Genomic DNA, 23599 nt, shown 5'->3' on the forward strand with positions numbered 1-23599 from the left:
ATTAAAACTGAAATCTTTGAAATAAACTGAACAGTGAAGATTGAGCATAGTAGAAATGATAGGAGCTGTTTCTCAGGTCTGACTTTTAATAGTAGAGGAAAAGTTGTGATTCAGCATGCAGATGGGGACCTTAAAAATGGACAGTGAAGAAGAGAGTATGGTAGAAATGATATTCCACAGGCCCAGACTTTAATGGAAAGGAAAGGAGAATCTACAATTCCAAAGGGTGCAGGACAGCATGGTAGTCAGGGAGATGTCTGTCTCTGATTCCTTCAATTGGGAAAAACATTTTTATTTTATTTTAATATTTTTATTGAGTTTTTGTGCATTTAATCCAATAATTTTAATCAAATTTAGATCCCCTCCCCACCCATGCTCTCCAATACCCCATCCCCGCATCTCATGCATTTTGTTATATATCCTAAGTCCTCTGGTCAAACATTTGTACCCAGATGTCCCTAGGCACAAATTCATCCACTGGAGTCTAGTCAGCCTATCTAGAGCCACTCCCTTAAAGATCTACTCTCCGTCCCTCGCCCTCTGGTAATCAGTTGCCAATAGTTCTTCTACAAGGGTTGGGACCTGCTGCAAATTTCCCTCTTTTTATTCTGTTTTTTTTTGTTGTTGTTGTTGTTGTCTTTTTGAGACAGAGTCTCCCTACAGCCCCAGCTGGACTGGAACTCATTATGGAAACCAGGCTGGCCTTGAACTCACTGAAATCTGCCTGCCTCTGTCTTCCAAGTGCTGGGACTCAAAGTGTGCGCCACCATGCCTGGCTTCCATGCTGGGTTTTTGTCTGACTGAGTCAACATGGGTCGTACCCATGCTATCACCATTGTCACAAGTTTGTATGAGAATGTTTTCAGTGCCCTGAATATCTCAGTTTCCTTGTGTTCATGCACCAATGCACCAACCCTGGCTCTTCCAATCTTTCTGCCCTCTCTTTCACAATGGTCCCTGGATGTGGGTGGGTGAGGTTTAATATATAGAGTCCTATTCATGGAGACACACTCTGCAGTCTCTTGCTCTCTAAAACTTATCCGGTTCTGGCTTTCTGTGTACAATCACACTTTGTTGTATGAGGAAGCTTAGCTGGTTGAGGGATGTACTGTTATTTTCTCTACTGCCTGTTCCACTCTGCTCCATGAGCCTTAGATGTAGCAGTTCCACTGTAAATGTGCCATTTAGGGTGTTGTGTCTCTCCGATGTACATTCTTTATGTGTGACCAGTTGTGAAACTCTGTAATAGCTTCCATCTGTTGCAAAAAGCAACTACTTTGATGAGTAATGTACAATATACTTCTCTGTAAATATAAGGATACATATTTAGCATACGGTAAGAAATTTCACTTGAGATATGACAGAGAGGAATTTCTCTAGGATCTATGACCTCTCTGAGAATGTGTATTTGCCTATATTTACAATGCCACCCATGAGTTCCCTCCCATTGAGATGGGTTTAAGTCCAATTAGATAGCTGCTAATTTCCCTCTAGATAAAAGTGCAACTATTGCACCAATAGGGATAGTTTGTTGTGCCAGCTGTTGTGGTTATTGAATTTTAGAGCTGGATTGGAGCACCGATTGATTTTCTCTTTTACAAGCTTGCATAGTATACTCCAAAACTATGAGAGTTAGTCTTCAGAGAGAAGGCTTCCAGGTTAGTTCCAGCTCTATTGCTCCAAATCCTATGTCTGAATTATTTCCTGTCTTCAGCAATAGAATCTTACCTTCAAGTTCTGGGAGGTAAGCAAAGCCTATGGTTATAACCTGTGTTATTTTGGAAGTTTCTTTGATGACCTTGACTAACAACTTGAAGTTGTTGAGAAGACATTTTTTAAAAGTTTATTAGTATTTTACAAAAAAACTACAGGATACAGAAGTACTCAAAGATTGAAAAAAAACTCAATTTAAAATTTAGATTTCCCTGTCAGATAACCATCTCTCATGGAATTAAATATGAATAATATCTGTATAAGAATTTATTTTGCATTAAAAATGTGTTATATATTGAGATAGGATTCAAAGAATGTACATGAAGTGGACTATATATATGAACTCATTATTATGCCTTAAATTATCCATTCTTATTTCCATTTCTAGATATTATAGTATAATAACACTTGCATTTGTTTATGTATTCACATGTACACATTATAGGCTAAGATCTGCATATGAGGTAATTTTTTTTTCTTTCTGAGATTGGGTGACTTATCTTAATACTACATATTCTAGGTCCACCCATTTTCTTAAAAAAATGTGATTTCACTTTTCTTTAGATCTGACTATTCTGTTTTATATATGTAGTAGATTTTCATTATCTAGTCATCTGTTGATGGACAACTAGATTGGCTCCATTTCTTGCTTTACTGAACAGAGCAGCAATAAACCTGGGGGTGCAACTATATCTGTGATAAGTTATGGACCTTTATGGGTATATGCCCAAGAGCAAGTAATTTGGATTATATGGTAGCTCTATTTTGAATTTTTTGAGGAACCTCCAAAATTAATGCAAAGATGTATTAAATATGTATTAATGTAATACCTATTAAATCCCAATGTCATGTTTTATAGAGCTAGGAAAAATACAAGTCAAGAATTCATATGAAACCATAAGAGACTAGGAATACCCACAGCAATCCAATGGAGTAAGAACACAGCTTGAGTCATCACAATACCCAACTTTAAATAAAAAGCTATAGTGATAAAGACAGCTTGGTACTGGCATAAAAGCAGACAGGTAGCCCAATGAAAAGAAGAGAAGACCCAGAAATAAATAGACAAAGCTATGATCACCTAATTTTGACAAAGGAGGCAGACATATGCAGAGGAAAAAAAAATACAGCCTACTTAACAAATGTTGCTGGCAAAACTGGGTTTCCACCTGCAGAAGAATGAGATTAGAGTCCCAAATTTTACCTTGTACAAAAGTCAATTAGAAACTAATCACAGACCCTGAAACTTCTAGATGAAAATATAGGGAATACTAAATAGTGTAGGTAAGAACTTTCTGAACAGAATATCAATAACACAGGAAATATCCGTTGAGTATCAGCAGATATGACTATATAAAATAAAAAGTTCTATACAGCAAACTATCAGCAGAGCACACAGCCAGCCTAAAGAATGGGAGAGAATCTTTACCAGCTTTAAATCTTTGCCATCAGATAAAGGGCTAATATCAGGAGTTATGTCTGAAAGTTGCTTTTGGTAACAGCCATTCCCATTTCCATCTTCTAGGATCTTCAAATTCTAGCTTTAGCGTCTTGAAGTTTCTACCATAGAAGTCTTTTACATTCTTGGTTAGGTTTGTACCTAGGTATTTTATTATTCACTTTAGACAACTGAGAGTGGAATATTTTTCCGAACGTATTCTTAGAAACTTAGTTGTTGGTGTATAGAAAGCCTACTGATCTCTGTATCCTGCTACTTTGCTGAAAATATTTATGAGATCTGAGTTTATGGTAGCATCCTAAGGGTCTTTTAAATATATGATTATGCCATCTGCAAATACAGGTACTTTAACTTCCTACTTTCTTGTTTATGTCCCTTTTGTTTCTTTCTCTTGTGTCATTGCTCTAAGATTTTGAGCACCACGATGAATAAGTATAGAGGAAGTGGAACTGTCTCATTCCACATTAGGGAGAACATGGTTTCAGTCTTTCCCCACTCAGTATGATGTTGACTATAGGTTTGTTATGCACAGCTTTTTGTATTCAGATTTATTTATGCTATTCCTTTTTTCTCTCAGGGTCCTTGCTATGAAGACATGCTGACATTTGATAAATGCCTTTTCTGTATCTATTGAGACGATCATGAAGTTTCTATCCTTAACTATATTCATACCTTTATTTGCATATGATGAATAAATCTTGTATCTAAGGGATGAAACCAAATTAATCATGATGTATCATCTCTTTAATATGTATTTGATTCAGTTTGCAAGCATTTTATTAAGAATTTTTATGTTTATAAAAATAAACAGGCAACAGGTAAGCAAATCCCTTAATGTTTCAGATCATGCTGACCTCTAGAAGCTGAAAATTGGGAACAAGAAGATCCTTATGTCATTTCAGCTGAAGTAGCTCATAGCCCCATAAAATAGTCCTGAGACCTTGACAGAACCACAGGGAAGTAAGGAATTGGTGCACATGGCAAAGCAGGCCTGGGTTCAATGTGGAAAATCTCATGATAACCAGGCTACCAGAGAGCAAATATTCTCTCTAATTGGCTTTTGTCCTTCCACCTCTAATCTCAGCCACATATTTAAGAGAATCCCATATTGCTATCTCACTTTTGTGACTGGTTAGGCAGGTTCATGATCCAATGCATACAGTTAATAGCACACTATGTGAAATTCTTTGTAAAAATATAGACAGTTTCAACCTTGACAAGAATTCTGTCATCTTGAAAGATCTATGTGAAAGTCAAAGGAAGAAACTTGCAAGGTGGAATCTGCTACCTCAAGATAAGTCACTTTTATAGTCAGATCTGTTCAACATGGTTTATGAAAATTAGTCTCTCCCATTCTTTGCCTATCTATTTCCCTCAATTCTACACCCTAAAAATTTGTGTTTTTTCTCAGTTTTTCTTTTTTCTTATCCAAATTCTCTGCCCCCTTGAGAAAAGAACACTTTCAAACTTAAATTGGCAGGTGTTAGACTGGAATGAAAGGTTGTGGTTGAATTTCAATGTATGTGCCTTAAATTCTGTTATTTTCTATTTTCTACTTGTAAAATGGGGATAATAGAATCAGCTAGAAGGAAAAGAGATTATATACAAGCCTGTAAGATTTTAAAACTCAGAAATTGAGATCTGGACAAACTAAATATTTAGTGAGTTTCTGGTTTCCTAATATGAAAACATGCTTTTCCATGTTTCCCAATTTCATACCTCCCCAGAACTCTTTTCATTTCATTTTTGCTTACCAGGATTCAATCTCTAAAGTAATAATGGTTCTATTTTACTTCGATATGATGTTTTAGCTAGTGACTTGTAGTCATGAGAGAAAAAACAGGCCTTAATTATATGATAGCATACTCTTCAGAAGAGCATTTAACATTTGTGGTTGTCAGAAATTAGTGAGAATTATAATCTAACTCTAACAGACAATCACTGTGTACTTGAGTGTGGGCTGAGCTTGTTCATGAGTTACTATGTGTAGTATCTCAGTAGCCCTCTAAGATTCCATTGTCCTCATTTTACAGTAGCTAATCAGGATTATTGTGTTGAAGCCACTGGAATAATTTAATACAGAGCAAAGAGGATTGTAAATAAAATGCCAAATTACTAAAATTCTTGTGAGTGCCCAGTTGACTACAAGGAAAATGCCCCCGAATTGAGACACACTTTGGGATCCAGAGTGGGCTATTCCTTTAGGAATCCCTCATATGAATATGATATTATTCCAGCCAATTTGGAGATGTCATGTTAAACAAAGTTGTAAATATTAGGGAAAATTATAAATTGGGGAAATAATTTTTCTCAATAGTCAAAGAACATTTTTAAATCAACTTCAGTAACAATCCAGGATGGAAAGAGCACATATGTATTCATGTGTGTGTGTGTGTGTGTGTGTGTGTGTGTGTGTGTGTGTATACATGCACTTCTATGTGGGTGTACAAAAGCAGTATGATATTTTTTTCATAAAGACTTTCTCTCCCTGAGCAGTTTAAAAAAGTCATTGGGTTTTAAGTATCTCTTGCTATGGTTTAGATTGTACTTGTCCCTTACTAGAGCTCATTGGAGAAGAAAATGAGGAATGAGAAAATGGTAATGCTCTAGTTTAATCTGAGTCTCCAGTGAATGCTCTTGTTTCCTTTCTGACATTAGGAGCACAGAGGCAATGACTGGGGGAGGAAATATTACTGAGATCACCGAATTCATCCTCCTGGGATTCTCAGATTTCCCCAGAATCACAGCACTGCTCTTCAACATATTCCTGCTTATCTACACCGCACCTCTGACCTGGAACCTGTGCCTCATTGTTTTAATAAGGATGTATTCCCACCTCCACAGCCCCATGTATTTCTTCCTCAGTAATCTGTCCTTCACAGACCTCTGCTTTATCTCCACCACAGTTCCCAATGTGCTTTCTCACTTATTTAAGGGAGAACAAACTATCAGCTTTGTGGGCTGCATAGTTCAGTACTTCTTCTCTTCCACCCTTGCACTGAGTGAATCTTACCTCATGACAGCCATGGCCTATGACAGGTATGCTGCTATTTGTAACCCACTGCTCTATTCTTCCATCATGTCACCCACCCTCTGTGTTCAGATGGTCATGGGAAGTTACACAGTTGGACTCACAGGATCTTTATCTCAGGTTTGTGCTTTGCTGAAGCTCCACTTCTGTGGACCTAATGTCATCAGGCACTTCTTCTGTGACATATCCCAGCTTGTACATCCCTCCTGCACTGGCAAATTCTTTGCAGAAGTCCTGCTTGTGATATTAACAATGATGTTTGGGATAGCGAATGTATTAGCTATCATGATATCATATGTTCATATCATCTTCTCTATCGTGAAGATCACGTCAGCTAAAGGCAGGTCCAAGGCATTCAACACCTGTGTTTCTCACCTGACAGCTGTTTCTCTCTTCCATGGTTCTGGAATATTTGTCTATTTGAGTTCCAGCACTGGTGGCTCCTCCAGCTTTGACAGATTTACATCTGTCTTTTACACTGTGATTATTCCCCTGGTGAATCCCTTGATATATAGTCTGAGGAACAAGGAAATCAAAGACACCGTTAAGAGGTGGCATAAGAAGACAGGTTGCTACATTCTGAGATTACAGAATCTGAGATTCTGGTCACAGATTCTGAGATTACTAAAATGTGTCTAGTTGGAATCATTGCTGTCTACTATATTGTGCACATAACTGGGATGCTGCAGAATTCATGGGACTTTGGATGAAGATGTCTTTCTTGGATGAAGAGGGAAACAGCTGTCAGGTGATTTGAAGTTGCTAATATGCCAGTTGGATGAACATCTGACTTGATACAGAAACATTAAATCTTTAAGATCTCAGGGTCATAGTGACCATATTATGTAAAGATCGTCTCATCACACATCATTTTATCTACAGATATTTATGAAAAAATCAATGTTTAGAAACTTTTGTGTAAGATTGAAGAACATTAACTCTCAGAACTCTACCCCTGAAGACAAATCCTGTACGAGACTTCCAATGTCCAAAAACCTTGTCCCACAAATATTGTGATACAGTGAGTATAGACCTGGTATTGACCATTGATTAATCTGTGTTTCTTAGCAGGTGAGAATGAACATACTGAGCAGACTTATTTAAAAACAAATAGAGCTGTACATTCATTTTATTGTACCTTGTAGAAAGACCAATATGAAACACCTAACTTTTGTCCAAGGAAGTCACTACTAATAATTTAGTAATTTGGGGGGCAATGATTGTTTCCACCAGTTATAGCTTGAGGACGGGGAAGTGGTTTGATTTATGAAGAAAGATGGTAAGAAAGATATTTCTTCAGTGCATGTACTTGGTATTCTGATGGTTTAATTTCTGGCATCTAGAAATGTCATGGGTTATAGCAATATCTTATGGGACACCGTGAATATCTGTGGTGATGGGACCCTGACCTCCCTTACTCTCCTACATTACATCAAAACAGATATCCTGGGATTGACACAGCCAATCAGATAGTCCATCAAATATATTTTGATATTTCAGTCATCTGGTCAAGTTTGGTTTAAGAAGACTTATGTGATTTAATTCTCATACTAGTCAAGAATATTCAACATTGCAGAGATCAATGACACATGACAGAGTGGCATTTTCTTAAGCTGTATGTGTATTCAGCCTTTTTCATTCTAGTGTTTTACAGTTGTGTGAGATTGATATAATGGATATAGTAGAAAAAATAAAAGTTTAAACTGATATTTTACAGTGCTGTAGTTGACATGACCACCTGGTATAAAATGACCACTACCCCATGAAGCTGAGTGGCTATATTGCCCTACAGAATACAGTGGCTCACAGTTATGGGAACCAAATAATCAGAAGAATGCAGTAATGTCTATGGAAATGGTAAAAGTAGTGAGGGAATTAACATCCTCTACTGAGCCAGGTGCAGTAGTAAATAACTGTAATCCCAGTACTTAAGGTTGATGCAGAATTAACATAGGTTTTAGGCCAACCTGGGCTACATAATTAGTTCCAGCCCAATTTATGCTATAGAGTGTGACCATGTCACACACAAATGAATGAATGAACATATTAGCAAACAAACTCCTCCTAGAAAGAGAGGATCAGAAGACCCTCCCTTGAGATACCAAAGTCCACTTCCACCACCCCAGGTTCACATAACTGCTACACATGCTCATTTTGTTGCTAGTGTATATAGGGCATGTGATTGACTAGCTCCAGTGGTGCAGCCTATAAATCAAACATGATTGGGAAGGGGATTTTTTGATGTGGTGGCTCAAGATTCATCCATGTTCCTGTAAGTGAATCTAATAAATGCTTTGTTTCATCAAACTGGAATTGGATGGAATCCTTTCTTTAGCCTGTTGGTGCCTTCTCTTTCTGCAGTGAGTAGATGTTTATTTACATTTTCTTATGAAATGTCTTTCAATGTTTAAGAAGCTCTAAGCACCAGGAGTGGCTATGGGTAGATGTACAGATTTCATTTCCATTTCTGGCCAGGAATCTTTAAAAAAAATTTTTACTGCGATTAGAGATATGGCTCAGCAGTTGAAAGCACTGGCTACTCTTGCAGGGGACTCAGGGTTGATTTCCAGGACTCACATCGTAGCTAACAACCATCTGTAACTCCTGTTCCAGAATTTCCAACACCCTCTTCTGACCTCCGTGGGCATTGCACAACACGGGTGCACCTACCTACATGCAAGCAATACACTCATATACATAAAATAAAAGAATAAATAAAATCTTTTAAAATCTATTGATTTTTTCAAGCTTTCTACAATTTATTTTATTGATATTTAGACCCCTCCCCTATTTACATACCTCTTACACACCCGCATGAGTTTTCATAAACTCTATCATATATATTAAGGCCTATCAAGCCAAGTTTGTGTCTACAAGTGTCCTTAAGTGTGCGTCCACCCACTGGAGCCTGGCTAACCTATTTAGTATCACACACTCAAAGAAAACTAGCTCTCCCTCTCCCAATAATTATTAGTTGCCAAAAGTTCCTCAGCTAATGTTGGAGATTCTTCCCCACTTCCCTACTTCTATGCTGGCATTTTGTCTGGTTTGAGCTTGCATGGGTCTTGTGCATGCTGTTACCATTGCTGTAAGTTCATATAAGTAACTTCCCCGTTGTCTGGAAAACTCTTGTTTCTTTGTGATTATCAACCACCTCTGACTCCTACAATCTTTCTGCCCCCTTGTCTGCAATGATCCCTGAGTTTTTGGTGGCAGAGGTTTAGGTGTCCTGCTCAGGGATAAATTCTCTTCAGTCTCTTATTCTCTGCAATTTCTGGCCAGCAATCTTAAGTTGAACACAAAGCTTGTAGTTCTGGGTCTCTGGTTTAAAACAGGACGGTGATGTGTAAACAACAATGACTACTGATTTGCCTTATTACTTAAGTTTAAACAAACTGGCTAGTATCTGTGTTATTATATTTACCTGTTATCACCAAATAGTCATTAGATTTTAAAGTTGTCTTGGAGTCTAAATTTTGATGAATCTCAGGAGATACTTGGAAACCATGTCAAATCTTCATTGAAATCTTGCCATGTGACCAGAATTGAGAATAGAGGGGGTATTGTAGAATTTCTGAGATGATATGAAACACCCCTTGTGAAGGTTATAATGCAGTATGAAAAGATATGTGTCCACCCACACAAGTATAGTCATGTGCTTTGAACCATTGTTTTTTAAAGATGTTTAAAGGCATGAGAAGTCTGCTGCCAATGAGCCATGAGACCCAAGTAACTGAAAAACCTCCATTAGTGTTTACCACAGCTATTTCCATAGTAGTGCATGGATCCGTCCTTTGCTGGGATGAGATATACCCAAGGAGATGATGAACAGGAGTTGCTTATAAGATTTAAACTTAGCCTTCTGAGAACTATGGTGGATGAGTGAAATACTTGTGAGGTGTTATCTTCTGAGACCTGACCACATGGGCTGTTTTGAAGAACTGTTGTCCATAGGTTGTGATGGGTGCTATCATTAGAATATTAATTTAGAGAAAGAAATGTGTGAAGGAGAGAACACTTTTGGACTTGGTCCTGAAAATTTGGTACAGTGGCACATTCTAGACTGTACTGTTAGCTAAACTGCCTATTGTAACCAAGCCATCATATCGGAATAAAAAGAGAGTTATAGATTATTTCCAATAAGTATACAGTGATTTAGCAATATCATATACATCCAAAGAAATGGTCACCCTCCATCACTAATGTTTTCTAGACAAGGTCATCAGGGTTTGTTGTAAGAATGAAAAGAAAACAAGAATGTCTGTGTTCAAATTTGACTAGGAGCTAGAACTCATAAATTTTTTTAAAGCTGCCTTTTTTTCTTTTCTAAAAAGTATTTTATTTATTATTTTTATTTTATGTGTATGACTGTATTGCCTGCGTGTATATGAGTATACCCATATCGTGCAATGCTGCAGAGATCAGAAGAGGGCTTCGGATTCCCCTGAAACTGGAGTTAAAGACAGTTCATAGCCGCCATGTGGGTGCTGGTAATTGAACCTGGGTCCTCTGCAAGAGCAGTCAGCCCTCTTAACTGCTGAGCCATCTCTCCATCCCCACTCATAAATATTTTTTAATCTGTAATTTAATGGTAGTTTCATGCAAGCTGATTGTGATAGTCATGATGTTTAAGGGAAGTGAGAGGTAAGAAGTCATTGATTAGTGGGCCTTATAAAGAAGGTGAAAGAGACATTCTTGAGTTTCTTTTTGCTAGATTAATATGAGAAAAGAAAAGTGGATTTCCCAGTGGCATGTAGGTCTATTGAGCTGGCTGTTCAGTGGGTTGTCAATCAGAATCGTGGAACACAAGAATGAAAATTTGAATTTTACTTTACTTTTTTATTTTAGCTGTTATTTTCTCTCTGTGTGTTTGTGATGTGCATATATGTTCATGTGGCTGTTTGTGCATATGAGTGTGCATGGATCTGTGTGTGTGTGTGTGTGTGTGTGTGTCTATGCACTTGTGGAGGCCAGAGATTGATGTCAGTTTTCTTCTTTGATCACTTTCCACCTTATTTTTTGAGACAAGATGTCTCACTGAACCTACAGCTTATCATATTGACTAGATTTGTTGGTCAGAAAACTCTGGGGATCATCCTCTCTCCATGTGCCCTCAGTGTTTGCTGCCAAACTTAGCTTTTTACGAGACTGACAGAGAATCAGAACTCAGGACTTTATGCTGTGTAGAGTTCATGCTACTGACTGAGTAATCTTCTTACTCCTCAACTGTGGATTTTAATGTAATGAACTCAAATTTGTCTTTGAAGTAGCTAAATGTCATAGAGACTCAGGGTGGGGGTTCATCCCATTTAATATTTTCTTACACTTGAGTTCCTGGCCCATGTAAATACCCTAAACACTGGTAGCAGTCCTAAAGTCCTGAGTGCCTTATCTTCTTAAGGGCTTTCAACTCTGTTCCATAAATGGTATTTAAAAATAAAGATCAAAGTCATTATTCATTAAGATTATTTTAGGAAGGCTACCTGGGCTGTGAGATTAGTACCAAAAATTAATAGAAACTTGAAGTCCAGCAAGTTCTGGTATTACTCAATCTAAATCTCCCCTTGTTCCTGACAGTGTCAAGGTATAATGAAAAGTAGGATAGGTATTCTATACAGAGCCAATGTCATGTGAAAGGCCCTTATAAAGGAAGTGAGGAGCATTTAGGAAATTTAACCTTGTTCGGCTTAACTCAGGAGAACACAGTGATCTCCATGTAGGAGAAACTAGACTGCTGTTCTTGTAGACCATGCTAAGGGGGCTATAGTTTACTATTGCTATGGCACAGGGCAGTGTCAGATATACGGTTTCAATTATTTTGGTTATAGTCTGAAACATTTATTAGAGAATGTATTAGCAACTTTTCTGTTGCTATCATAAAATGCCATGACCAAAGGTAACTTAAGGAAGAACGAGCTGACTTGTGTTTATGATTCTGTAGGTAGAGTCTATAATGGTAGGAGAGGCATGGTAATAGGTGGCTGGAGCATGAAGCTGAGCAGGCACATCTCCATCCTCATGCAGGAAGCAGAGGTAACTGGAAGTAGAAAGAGGCTATAAACTTTCACACCCTTGACCCAGTGACATACTTTCTTCAGCAAGGTTGTATCTCCTAAAGGTTCCATAACCTCTCCAAACAGCAACAGCAACTGGGGACCTAATGTTCAAAATGGGAGCCCAAGGGAAATTTTTCTTATTCAAACCATCACAAAAAAGGATTAGATTAGAAATCAGGAGATGGAACTGAGGAGCCATTAGAGGGAGAAATAAAAGACTGAGGTTTTCAAGAAGGATGTCATCTGAGGCACCAGGAAATCATTATAATATAATACTTTCTTTGTGAGAAGCTTATTTAATCTTCACATAGACAAAAACTTATGAAGTAATTATGTTTACAGCATACTACAAATAAAGACACTTTACAAAGTTACTGCTTTGAGGTATAGAAGAGTTTAATGTTTTGTCAAAAGTCACAAAGCTAAAAAGTGCAGGCAAGATTGTAACCCAGGCAGATTGACACTATTGTCTACTTTGTATTTGATGTTGCTTTATTCTCCAGGTTTGCACACAGAACAACTAGCTTCTTCATGTGTCTCTGTCATCACACTTTGCTGTTTTCCATCCGCCTACCCCAGGGTATTTTCTTTCAACCACTCTATTCTGCCATTAAGCAGTCAAATAAAATAAGCACCAAAAATGTAAAAATAAAATAACTATAGCTACAATAAGTCACTATTAAACACACATCACAACACAGATGTAAATTAATGCTGCATAATAATAAATTGTGGTAGAAAGGGGAGTCTAGAATCCTTATGTAGAGCAGAGTGGGTTGTTAATTTAGCACAGCCCCTTCTAACTATAAGACGTGATTTGAATTTAAAATGTCTCCTTAGACACTTGTGTATCTGAATGTCTGGTTCCAAGCTCTGTGGTGGTTTTGGGAAGTTGCAGAACCTTAAGGAGGTGGATCAGCCACCTAAGATGGGTCATTATGGAATAATAATGAGGGTTCTTTAACCTGGCCCTACCCCCACTGCAGCCCTCACTTCCTGTCTGCCACTGTGATGTGGATTGGCTGTCTCAAACTCCTACCTACATGGACTGAGCTGCTCCTGTCACCATGCCTTCCCTACCATGATGCAGTGAAATCTCCTGAAATTGTTACTGAAAATAAATGCTTCCTCTTTTCAGATATTTTGTCACAGCAACCAGAAAAATAACAGATATTTTATGTAAGTCTTATAGTAAAGTCTAAGTGTAATATAGCAAATATACAAATAAGGAAGAGAAAGCAATCAAGGGTTAGCATTACAGAAAATCACCCAATCACAGTGGTAAACAAAACAATTATAATAGAGGTATAAATGATCAACAAACAACACAAAACAACAGAATGGCATCAGTAAGTAACAACATTGAATAAGAATGGGCTACCTACTTCAACTGCATGATTTCTCATAGCTGAATGAACTTTTAAAACTTGAGTCTATGTTCTCTAAGAGATTCCATTCACTTACTAAATCCCATAGGAAAAAAATAATGGATAGAATAAAATATTTCATGCCTTAGTCTCAAATGTTAACAAGAATAACTATATCTATCAGAAAAAGAAAATTCAAGGCAAAACTGTACAAAAGGATAAAGAATACTATATAGTGATAAAGAAGTTAATTCAGGATGGAATGTAGTAATTACAAATAGATATACCCCCATACAAGACAACAAAAGCAACACAGTTCAATACAAATATTAGGAAACTTCAGCACCCCACTTTCATCAACAGATGTTATGTTCTAGAACAAATGGACCTCTCAGACTTTTACAGAGAATTCTCTCCAACAGCTGCTAAGTACACATTTTCCTCGGCTGCACACATCACATGTTATAAGACACACACACAGACACACACACAGACACACACACACACACATATAATTAAGAAGCTTAGTATTTTGCCATTATCTTTTCTGATCATAATGGTACAAGGTGTAGCACTAGAAGTCAATAACAAAAATTGAAAAATTTGTAAATACAGGAAAACTAGAAAACAGTACTACTCAATAAAAAATCAATGAAGAATTTATAAGGAAAATAAAAAATTCATTGAGACAAGTTAAAATTGAAATGTATACTATCAAATAACGTGGGACATAATAAGAACAGTTTAAGAGGAAAGTTTATGGCAAAAGGTCTATATGAAAAAATAAAGATATCAAATAAATATATTTTTTAAAGTTTCTTGAAAATTTCATATGTGGACATTTAGTTCATAATTTCAACCCTTCCAAGTCCCCCTCCAGCTCTTCCCATGTCCCCCACTCCTTCGCAATGTCTTGTCTTCTTTATCACTGGTACATCTACACACATACATTTATAAATATACATAGATAATGCACTGAGTACATATAGTGGTGCTCCTGTGTACCTATGTTTAGGACTGCCTACTGGGATTAGATTACTATGGAAATAAGTGTGGATGGAGAACTCTTAAACTAAAAATATATCTACCATATGAAACAGCTGTACACTCCTTGCCATATACCCAAAAGACTTGATATCCTACTACAGAAGTACTTATTTAGCCATATTTACTGCTTTTCTTTTCACAATGGCTGGTAAACAGATACAATCTAAAAGTCCCTCAATTTATGAATAGATAATGAAAATTTGCACAATGGAGTCACCAGTAAAGGAAAATGAAATCATGACATTTTCAGGGAAAGAGATGGAACTAAATAAATGAATGAAGTAACCTAGACTCAGAAAAAACAAGTTACAAGTTTTCTTATTTGTGGATCCTAGCTCCAGATAGTTAGACATGAGTATATATCCTGAGGCAACTATAGCAACAAGGAAAAGGGAAAGGAACCATGGTGGAAGAGGAGATGAAAGAGCTTGAGAGAGGGGATAGTAGAAGACAGGTATTATTGAGGGGAAATTGGAAAAATGGGGATCGCTTTAATTGAGGAAGGAGGAGGGAGAACAATACAGGAGGGGAGAGAGGAAGAGAGATAAATAATTTCTGGGTGGTGTGAAAAGTCAAAGGGAAATACAGCATTTAATAAACCTATTAAAATATGCATATAATATAAATGTAAGTACCTTGGGTAAGCTGAAGGCTATATAACAAAAATCACAGTGCCAAGCAAGGGAAATATCTGGCCAAGTTGCCTGTCAAATAAACATTTTTAATTTTTGCTTTACAGCTAGTTATTATTTATTTGTTAACTAATTAATTAATGTATGTGCATATGCCATAGAGTATGTGTGTCAGAAGGACAACTTGTAGCAATCAGTTCACTTTTTCAACCACATGGGTTCTGGGATTCGAATTCAGGCCATCAGGATTGGCCACAAGCATCTTTACTCACTGAACCATGCTTCTAGCCCTCAAACAAACATTTTAGCATGTTTTAGAGAACTAGAAAAATAAGAACAAGCTTACATCCTACAGCTAAGGAAATAATAAAGATAATATCTCAAATAAATGGAGATTAGAGAAAGGAGTTTAATTTTTTGGCATAACATGAAAAGTATTTGAGGATATACATATGCATACATTCTTTAAATACTAAGCCTCACCCACCCATGAGTCAGAGGCCATTGTGGAAGAGGGAGCGTAAACACTGTAAGAGCCAGGGGGCTTGCTACAAGAACATAAGGAAACAGAGGCTTTCGGGCCTCTGGGAACATGCTCATATGAACTTCCAACAATGGTGACAACATGACAAGACCCACGCCAACTCAATCAGGCAGAAAACCAACATAGAACAGGGGAAATGGGCAGCAGTCCTCAACCCTAGCCAAAGAACTATTGGAAAATGATTACTGTGGGGTGAGGGAGAGTAGATGTTCTTTAAGGGAGTGACTCTAGACAGGCTCACTAGACTCCACTGGATGAATTTGCACTGAGGGACATCTGGATACAAAGAGGACTTAACATATATGACAGAATACCTGAAATCTGGTGGGGGTGCTATGAGGGGCAGGAAAGGGGGCTCTGAATTTGATTAAGATGTATTATACCTAATGCACGAAAACTCAATAAAAATCAGAGAAGAAAAAAATTTAAAGAGTGTATACATATATCCCCAAATCATTAATATATGACTTATCAGTACTTAATGTTTTTATATATCAACAAAGAATAAGTTAGTTTTATAAAAGTAATAGAAGGCAATCAATAAAGTCAAGATTTGGATTTGTGAAAAGACAAAATTAACAAATTACGGGAACAACATGAGATAATTCTCAAACACATGAAGTCAGATATGACAAAAGAGACCCTGGAAAAGCAACAACTTGGACACATTAAGGACCCAAAGAGAAGAAAGCAAACCATGAGGCAATGACCTTCGAAGATGTGGAGAAGTTTCTGAACTAATACAGCCAAGAGACCTAATTTTGAAGCAATAGAAATCTGGAGAAATCAATGGGTAAGCATGTTGAAATAAGGAAAAGCCCAATTGCGATACTTCTGAAATCTACAAGTCATTTAAAAAACTAATAGCAAAATTCTGGAGTTATTCAAGAAATCAAAGAGGAAAGCATCAGAAAAAACTCATTGCATGAAATCAGTATTGTTCTAACACCACCAAAGACATGACAAATGAGAATATTTTAGACCAATATCCATAGCAGACATATATGTAAATATGCTAGCAAAAAAGTAAACCAAATTCAACAGCACAGTAAAAATATGACCCACCTCAAGGAAATGGGATTCATCCTGCAGATGCAAGGACAGTTGAACACATGCACATCAACTATCAACATCTACAATTAACTGTATATCACATTGCCAAAGGATAAAAGTATATGAACATTTGACAGGAATAATATTTGACAAAATTAAGTATTGCTTATGGATAATTTTTCAAACAAGTTAGATAGAGAAGTTACATATGTACAATAAAGTCCTTTTATGACAAGTCATGCCTGTTATTACACTGACTAGAATGAGGCAAAGTGATCCATAACCAGTATGTCTATTAAACACAGCATTGGAAATACTATATAGAGTAGTTAGGAATAAGAAAAAAAAATGAGAACATCCAAATCAGAGAGGAAGAAGTTCAATTGTCCCTATTTGCAGATGACATGGCTTTACATGTAGAGAACTCTAAAAATGCCACCCAAACTACTTGACAAAATCTGGAACATAAGCTATTGAACATAGGCAATAATAATGTATATCAGGTTCCCGCATTTGTTAGTATCTCTTATTAGAGTATTTATAGAAACCTTGATTTTTCTGTAACTCATTGCAATGACTTCAAACAAGTTTTCATAAACAAACCTCAAACAGGTCTTTGAAATATCTAAAACAATGTGACAGTGAGATCTACTTGGATTTATCAAGAAAAACTCATCTGGATACAATGGGAGGTGGTCAAAGTACATCAGTTATTACTACTGGCTTCGGCATCGGCACTAGGTGTGAAAAGTTCAAGCTACCAGACTTGTTAGTAACTGGCACTGAAAGGGTGATATACCTCTATCCATCACCCTTTATGATTTAGATAATCTCTTCCTCATTTAGCCACATCAGGTAGAGACAAAGATATGGCCCAAAATGTGTTAGCTGACTGACAATCAGAGATGCCTTAGACAAACCTTAGTTGTATCAGCTTGGCCTTTTCATGAGGCATCACTAGGCCGAAGTACAGTTTTGTTTTTTTTTTATTTTTTTGAGCTATAGATTCCCTTTGTATTGAAAAGCACTTTCTCTCATAAGTAAAAGGGAGCAAAAGTTCAAAACTTTGATAATTCACAAATACTTGTAGATAGGAAAATTGAGGGTGAAGTCTCCTCTGAAGTAATGATGAATCATCAGAACTTAGACATTCCCTGTGGCATCGAGACAGTTATTGTTCTATATTGATTGGCATCATTGTTTACATCAAATTGAGACTTTGTCTAAACTCTGTATGAACTTTTTAGGGTGTCAGTCATGTGCACATTATTTTGGCGTTTGAACTAATATCTCAAAAATCTCCTCATCTGTAACCTTAGCAATGGTGTGTCTTCTGCAGTCTCTTCAAGGCATCTTTGATTTCCTTGTTCCTCAGACTGTAAATCAAGGGGTTCAACATAGGAATTACCACAGTGTAGAACATGGAAGCAAATCTGTCAAAGCTGGAGGAGCTACCAGAACTTGAACTCAAATAAACAAACAAACCAGAGGTGTAGAAGAGGGAAACAGCTGTCAGGTGAGAAACACAGGTGTTGAATGCCTTGGATCTGCCTTTAGCTGATGTTATCCTCATGATGCTCATGGCGATATATACATAGGATATCACAATAACTAATGCATTTACTAGTCCGAAAAACATTGCTAATATAGCAAGCAGGACTTGGACAAAGAAAGTGTCAGTGCAGGACAGATGCACCAGCTGGGGCATGTCACAGAAGAAGTGCCTGATGACATTAGGTCCACAGAAGTGGAGCTGCAGCAAGGCACATGTCTGACATAAAGAACCCATGAGACCTGCTGAATAGCTTCCCATCACCATCCAAACACAGAGGGTGGGTGACATGATGGATGCATACAGCAGTGGGTTACAAATGGCAGCATACCTGTCATAGGCCATGGCTGTCATGAGATAAGATTCACTCAGTCCCATAGTGGAGAAGAAGAAGTACTGAGCTATGCAGCCCACAAAGTTGATAGTTTGCCTTTCCTGGAAAAAGTTGAAGAGCAATTTAGGGACTGTGGAGGTGATATAGCAGAGGTCTGTGAAGGACAGATTACTGAGGAAGAAGTACATGGGGGTGTGGAGGTGGGAATCCATCCTTATTAAAACAATGAGGCACAGGTTCCAGGTCAGAGCTGTGACGTAGATGAGCAGAAATATAACAAAAAGCAGAATTATGATTCTGGGGAAATCTGAGAATCCTAGAAGGATGAATTCTGTGATCCTGGTAATATTTCTTATTCCAATCATTGCCTCAGTGTTCTAGTGTCAAAAAGGAGAGAAAAGAATGCATTTCTGAATCAGAGGAAACTACAGCAGCATTATTTTCATCTTATCCATCTTTTCCTCCACTAGGTGTTGGGGAGGATGTAAAATCCACATCATAACAAGAGATACTTAAAACTTCAAATGGAAGATTTAAAAACAACACCATAGAAATGCTGTGATTCCTGCACACACATACAAAAATCTAGGTACACACAAAAACATAAACAAAAACATAAACTCATAGTACACTCATTAACATGTGTGCACGCATACACTCAGAGAAGTGATGTGAGAAGAGTATATAAGGGACAGGTGGAAAATTAAAAAAATCTTAAATAGATTTCTGATAATTCATCATATTTTTGATGTTTTATAAGAAAAATGGGATGTTTCATTTCCCAAAGTAAATTTTGCTTTCTATCCTAGATTGTTACTGAACTTGACCTAAAAGCTTTCTTTGAACTTTAAGAAAAATGATTTGTGTTATTTATAATAATTTCTCCATAGTGTTTCAAATTTGTATAAAATGATAGTTCCAAATTGACCTGGATCATCATATCATAATTGTTATTCTAACATACTTTGGTGGGGTATAAACATATGTTCCCGGTAAACTATGAAAGAAATCTTACTATGGAATCTTCATATGAATGACCCTTGGAGGCAGCAAATGGAGTCTACTATGGATCCCAAAGACTGCCTCAATTTGGGGGGGGGGCATATTTTCTCCTTAAACAATAGGGCAGTCATAAGGATTTTAGTATTTTTTCATTTAGTTCAGATCTCCCTTATTCTCTGTTAAATTATCCCAGTGGCTTTAACACAGGAAACTTTATTATCTGCTGTAAAGGGAGGACATCAGAAGCTCCTGAATAGAAGTTGCTAAGTTCTTGCAACCGGCAACTTATGTACAAGCTCAGCCAACAGTCGGATAGATAGTGATTGTTAGACTTACTGTTATAATGCCCCATTGCTGACAATAACAAATGACAACTGTCCCTCTGGAGAGCAATACCAGGACTCCAGAAATCTTATACATCATAATCCCTACAGACAGTGAGAAACCAAAGCACCCAGGAACAATGAAATCAACTGAAAAGAATTATCCTTGAACTTTGTTTGACTTTGGGTGCACAAGTCTCAGAAAAGGTCAAAATTAACTGATGGATCTTGACACAGAAAAGACAATTATGTTGTATCTGAAATTATGTTTTTGTACTGACAATGAAAAAGAGGTCTCTAACAATTTCATAAGACTTAATACCCACTATATATAAGAACATTTATGAAAAGATGAGTAAGTAATAAAATAATACTATCAGTTCTATTAACTCATTATTTTTATGAAGGCAGACAAGTACAAAAAGAACAAATAGACATTTGAGAAAAAGATGTAAGTACTGGCAACATAGTTAAAATCATGAGGTTAGAATTTTATTTTACTGGAGAAAGGATGAACTTTCATAAATGCTCTCTGAGATCTGACTATTTATAGGAAAAACATTAGAGGAATAAATAGTTATGCACTGATGCAGTCTTGGAATGGAGCATAGTGCCCAAACAAAAGGAATGACTGGCCAAAGCGTAGAGAATAAGAGCCTGCAGAGTGTGTGTCCCTGGATAGGACTACTGTATTAAACCTCACCCACCCAGGGCTCAGGGATCAACGCTGAAGAGGGGGCAGAAAAAAGTGTAAGAGCCATGGGTGGTACATGGCCACAAGGAAACAGAGTCTTTCAGGCGTCTGGGAACTTGCTCATATGAACTTGCAGCAATGGTGTCAGCATGCACGAGACCCATGCAAACTCAGTCAGATGAAAACCAGCATAGAACTGGGGAAATTGGCAGGAGACCCCAACCTTAGCCAAGGAACTTTTGGCAGCTGATCATTGATGGTTGAGGGAGAGTTGATCTTCTTTAAAGGAGTCTCTAGAGAGGCTGAACAGACTCTAGTGAATGAACTGAAACCAAGGGACATTTGGGTACACAAACTTGCTTCGATCAGCCTTAACATATATGACAGAATGCACTAAGTCCTATGAGTGGGCTATGGGGGGGTTGTAAATTGGAAAGGGTGGTCTAAATATGATTAAGATGTATGAAAAGCACAAAAATTCAATGAAAACTACATTGAGAAAAAACTGGAATGCCATGGGAAAAAATGAAACAGATTAACAGAAAAATCAACAAATAACTGAAATATTATTGAATATAGTTATATCAAAAACAGTAATGACTTTAATGAGCAAGATATGTTCTAAGTCCACAAGAAGTAGGTACCTACAACATTTCTAAGTGCAAAAAAATATTCTACTTATCTGGAGTAGATTTTTTTTCTTGTGTAAAAACTCTCATGCTTGGTTCTCTCTCTCTCTCTCTCTCTCTCTCTCTCTCTCTCTCTCTCTCTCTTCAAACCCGCTTATTTTCAAACATACATGCATATGAACATCATGTGAACCATTTCCATTAACCACATTAAAGATTTGAAAAGTAATGGTAATGTGATTTTTATTTTCATCTCTATGCTTAATTGTATATTCTCAGTTTTCTACAACAGCTATATTTTAATAGAAGATGTTAAGATATCTAAGTTCTTAATAGAGAGAGAAAGACACACATACACACAAACAGATCTGATATTCTCTTTTTCTGACATTTGCCTACTAGTTGAGTGATTTTTTTGTGATATTATTATCATCTCTTTACCTCAGTTGACTCATGTATAAACAGAGATAATAAAATTTACCACCACATTATATAAATATATAATGAAATTTACCACCTTAGAGTGTTGTTCAAGTGATTGATGACAAAAAAAAGGTTTGCCAAATCAGGACAAATGTCAGCAGTCATTGCTCATATCATTGCTTCTCTCTGCAAAGGTTTTATCAGCAGAGCAAACAATGAGAGACTACAGAGCTCTTCATACAGTTTTTACATAAAGAATTTAATCAAAGAAGCTTCTTTTGTACAAGATAGTTGATCTTCTTTGAAAGAGAGATTCTAGGTTGGGTGATTAGACCCAAGTGTATGAACTTGCACTGAGGGACATCTGGGTACAATACCCTGACTTGATAGGCCTTAGCACATATGACAGAATGCATGAAATCTGGTGGGGTGGGCTGTGGGAGGGTCTGTATGGGAGGGGGATAAAAGATGACTAAGATGTTTTGCATGAAATGCACAAAAATTCAATAAAAATACACATAAGAAATCAGCAACCTTTCTTAAAGAATTTCTGAGTCTGGTTTCAATTAATATCTCTAAGAAATACTTACATCTATTTTTATCTCTACTGTGCAACCACCCTCCCAGATGGTTCGCCAATTTCTATTGCTGCTTTTATTTTCCACCACCAAGTACCTTCCAGCAGTCAGCACTGACAGTGATGGACTCCAGAGATGCTAATCCAACACTGCCAAGCATCGTGTCGCTAGCATTTGCATCCCTCCATAAGTATATGTTGAGTGCTGTAATAGATGATCGTTCCACTTAGCTTTTGATGTGACATGAAGATTCTTACATTTGCTCAATTTCTTTATAGTTTTATGAACTTGCAATGTTTTTGTTTACTCTTAGAACAGATGCTACCCATATTATTTCTAAGTTTATCTAAGTTGTATTAAGCTTAATGAAAAGCATTCTGAAATTATAAATTAGCATATACACAATTATAATTGGTTGACTCAATGAAAATAAGTGAAACTCCCCTAGTTGCTCTAAATTCCAGTACTGTTTCATTTCATTCCTTTGATAAAATCAGTCATGGTTAGATGTATTCTGTATAAACCACCATCTTTAGAAAAACTGAAGAACTGGGGATTATTTTTCTTATTTATAACATTTTTCCAAATAAATTGTTAAAGTATTCTAAGTTACAGGATATAAAAAGGAACATACTCACTCTTTAATGTTTTGATATGTCCACAATCTCCCAAGGCAATTTGCAGAATAAAATATATTTGATTTAATTATTGGTTGACAATTTTACCATATAGATATACATAATCAAATCTGATCTAAGAAGAACATGATCAGTCTAATGAAATGTGTTTGGTATACTAAGTAACAGGCAAGAATGCTGCTGAATGAGTAAAATATATGAGGGGTAGAAATTTAAACAGATCAACATTATCTGTGCCTGGTCTGGGCATCTCTGATATTTTTGTACTGCCAAAGCCAATGTCTCTAAGACTACTGGTCCACCAAAGGTGACACTGGAGAGCTTTTTGATTACTGCAAAAGATCTAGAGGAATTGTGCATGAGTTCTCTATCATATCTTTAAGACGTGATAATTCTCTTATAACTAGAACTAATAAACCAAAACTGTGGCTCTAAATATCTCTTTCAAAGATAAAATCCTGGTGGGCCAAAATGAAAAAAAGGAATTTGGAAACATAAGCATGCTTTGACATTATGAAATCCAA

At 36.8% G+C, this 23599-nt stretch overlaps 2 protein-coding genes across 2 annotated transcripts; one reads left to right on the forward strand and one right to left on the reverse strand.

Annotated features, from left to right (window-relative positions):
* The first annotated feature begins 5843 nt into the window (after positions 1-5843).
* LOC103733382 (olfactory receptor 5AN1-like) lies at positions 5844-6842 on the forward strand. The gene has a single exon (XM_008832195.1). It carries the CDS (start codon positions 5844-5846, stop codon positions 6840-6842), a length of 999 nt encoding a protein of 332 aa, XP_008830417.1.
* An 11375-nt stretch (positions 6843-18217) lies between these two features.
* On the reverse strand, positions 18218-19153 carry LOC103733383 (olfactory receptor 5AN1-like). The gene has a single exon (XM_008832197.1). The coding sequence runs from the start codon at positions 19151-19153 to the stop codon at positions 18218-18220; it is 936 nt and encodes a 311-aa protein (XP_008830419.1).
* Between the last annotated feature and the right edge of the window lie 4446 nt (positions 19154-23599).

Source organism: Nannospalax galili, unplaced genomic scaffold (genome assembly GCF_000622305.1).
Source record: "Nannospalax galili isolate Female #2095 unplaced genomic scaffold, S.galili_v1.0 scaffold936, whole genome shotgun sequence".
Taxonomy (NCBI): Eukaryota; Metazoa; Chordata; class Mammalia; order Rodentia; family Spalacidae; genus Nannospalax; species Nannospalax galili.